We start from the raw sequence: 2,503 nt of genomic DNA on the forward strand, positions 1-2,503 counted from the left end.
GTTGACAGTCAATGTTTAACGATCGAGAGTCTAGAAGCGAGGTGCGAGGAACTTCAGAAGAAAATCGACGAGATAAACGAACAACATGAAAGTCTGCTCCGGCAACAATCTACGAGTCAATCGACTAACAACATCACACAAACACACACCATTCATTGGAAAGTATCGGTCACGCAGGGTAGCAGCACACAACAGGTAATTATTATTCATACAATTCATTTTCCACGATCTAAGATAATTATTCCGTTTGCTACTAAATTCTAAAAAGATAAAAATTTCATCGTGTTCAATTTCCTTAGAAAAATTTCTATTGCCATTTAACCGAATAACTCTCGATCGAATCTTCTTTTATTTTTCTCGAAAAAAAGAATATGAGAGATATTCGTGGATATCGTGATTCTTTGATATATACATTCAAGTTTACTTTCAGATAAGTGAATTTAATCGCTAAGAATTCGTTTAATCCGCCGCTAACGAAATTTCGATAGATAAATAGAGTTATCTTATACGGCTTCTCACAATGCGGTCGTCGTTTCAACTATTTTTATTACTTGTTTCTCACGTACAGTTCGTGGATACATAGTTTCTTTTTTTCGATAATTCTTTATCGATTGACGGTAATATTTACGATATACGATATTTCGAATATATTCGAAATATTTTTTCGAATATATTGTTATTAATTCGATCGATATATTATTATTAACCCGTGGAAATAACGTTTTTTCAGAACGCTGCTCCGTCTGGTCAGAAATCTTTCCAAGAGGTAAATGCGGATTCGAGCGTGCGACAATTACCGACGATCCCAACGAACGACGAGGAAGTTACCGAATTGTTGAGACAGTTGCAAGAAGCGCGAAGTCAGAGGGCGAGGGAACAGCAAAAGGTCACCGAGCTTCGACAACAATTGGCATCTCTGTTGCAAGAAAATAATGCGTTGGAGGAACAGTTGAACGTTTGGCGTAATAAAGCACAAGACGTGAAAAATCTTCAAGAGGAGATAAATACTCTCGAAGAAGTAAGGTAGATATCGTCTTTTTCAACGGATAATTATTTTTTTCAATCTATCCCAAAATTTATAATAATTTTTAGAGATATCTCGAGTATTGTTACGATCTTTTTTTTTTTTTTCCTATTTCTTTACACGTGTTATTAAAAATATAATCGTTAAAAGTTGTTTATTTAGGAAAATTTTTGCTAACGTGTATATATCAATTTATCGACCGATGATACTTTTTCGATAACGAAACATTGAAATTTTTATAGACGGGGTCAATTGTGCGGGCGATGTTTACGCGGATTGGACTCTAAGACGCACGACGAACTCTCTGTAATGTTGAATCAAGAGGAATACGATGATATTAGCATGGCTGAATCGCTTATGAACGATAGTCAACGTGACGCTGAGTCTCTCACTCAGGTAATTGTTTTTTATATTCTTCTCTAATGTTCTATTTCTATCAGGCAATATATGCATGAAAAGCGTTTCTTTTTTTTTTCTCTCTCTCTTTTTCACTTTTCTACAATTTACATTAACGTTTTATTTTTCTTTTCAATCGATGTTTCTTTCCTATATTTCGCGTTTGTCGTACACAATATTTGGACGTTGTAATTTCAACGATTTCGTTAAATATTAAATATATATCGTTAAAAACTTTTATATATTTAAAGGCATTTGATTGATTGTATCATAGTATAGATTCAAAAATAATTTAATTTTCTTTGCTTTAGGAGATATTCGCAACAAAGATTAAGAAATCCAAGGGAAAAAAAGAGAATAAAGAATTTCGATCCCTGTTATGGACAACTTTTACGTGTATATTGAAATCGCCATCGTTAATATTTATTTTCTTTCATACGATATGGTATATAAAAAACGAATGCATCATACCATTGTTACTGAAACCATTTCGAATACCAATTTTTATTTTAAAAAAAGTTATACCGGTAAAGAATAGTCAAAAATTGCTTTAATCTTTAACGCGTAAGAAATATAATAGAATTAGTCCTCTTTCTAAATTAGAAATTGAAATTGAATATTTAATCGAATGAATAGTCGAATTAATCGCATAATCGTATTTACTTATATATTATCGAAAAATATCCGTTTGACGTATACGTATAAAGACTGAATATTTTTTAACTTTATTTCCACGAAATAATTATTAATTGGATACTTTGATAAAAAAAAAAAAAATTTCCTCGTGTAACACGAGAAGCGTAACACGATTATTACGATTTCGAAAAAAATTTTATGATTAAATTTATATATATATATATATTCATCCTTATACATATTAGCTATATTTTATTAGATTTATCTTATTCTGGCATTTTTGGCTTACGATTAAAAAATTCTTTTTATATCGTGATTTAAGAAGATTTTTAAAAAGGGATTATTAAAGAGACGTATATTATACAAAAATTTACAAATTGTATAAAATTAGACGCGTGTTATTAAAGATTCTTGATAAAGGTGATTAAAAAAAAAAAAAAAAAATGG

At 30.6% G+C, this 2,503-nt stretch overlaps 1 protein-coding gene across 5 annotated transcripts in view; it reads left to right on the top strand.

Moving 5' to 3' along the window:
• Window positions 1–2,503, top strand: part of LOC102673060 (cerebellar degeneration-related protein 2-like) — a 50,903-nt gene that overhangs the window by 29,489 nt on the left and 18,911 nt on the right. For all 5 annotated transcript variants that reach the window (XM_006614809.2, XM_006614808.2, XM_031510018.1 and 2 more), the window contains 3 exons: window positions 9–195; window positions 731–1,023; window positions 1,267–1,420. In XM_006614809.2, the coding sequence (XP_006614872.1) occupies window positions 9–195; window positions 731–1,023; window positions 1,267–1,420 (634 nt within the window). The remainder of the gene's footprint in view (window positions 1–8; window positions 196–730; window positions 1,024–1,266; window positions 1,421–2,503) is intronic.

The sequence above is a fragment of the Apis dorsata genome, unplaced genomic scaffold (assembly GCF_000469605.1).
Source record: "Apis dorsata unplaced genomic scaffold, Apis dorsata 1.3 scaffold_198, whole genome shotgun sequence".
NCBI classification, from domain to species: domain Eukaryota; kingdom Metazoa; phylum Arthropoda; class Insecta; order Hymenoptera; family Apidae; genus Apis; species Apis dorsata.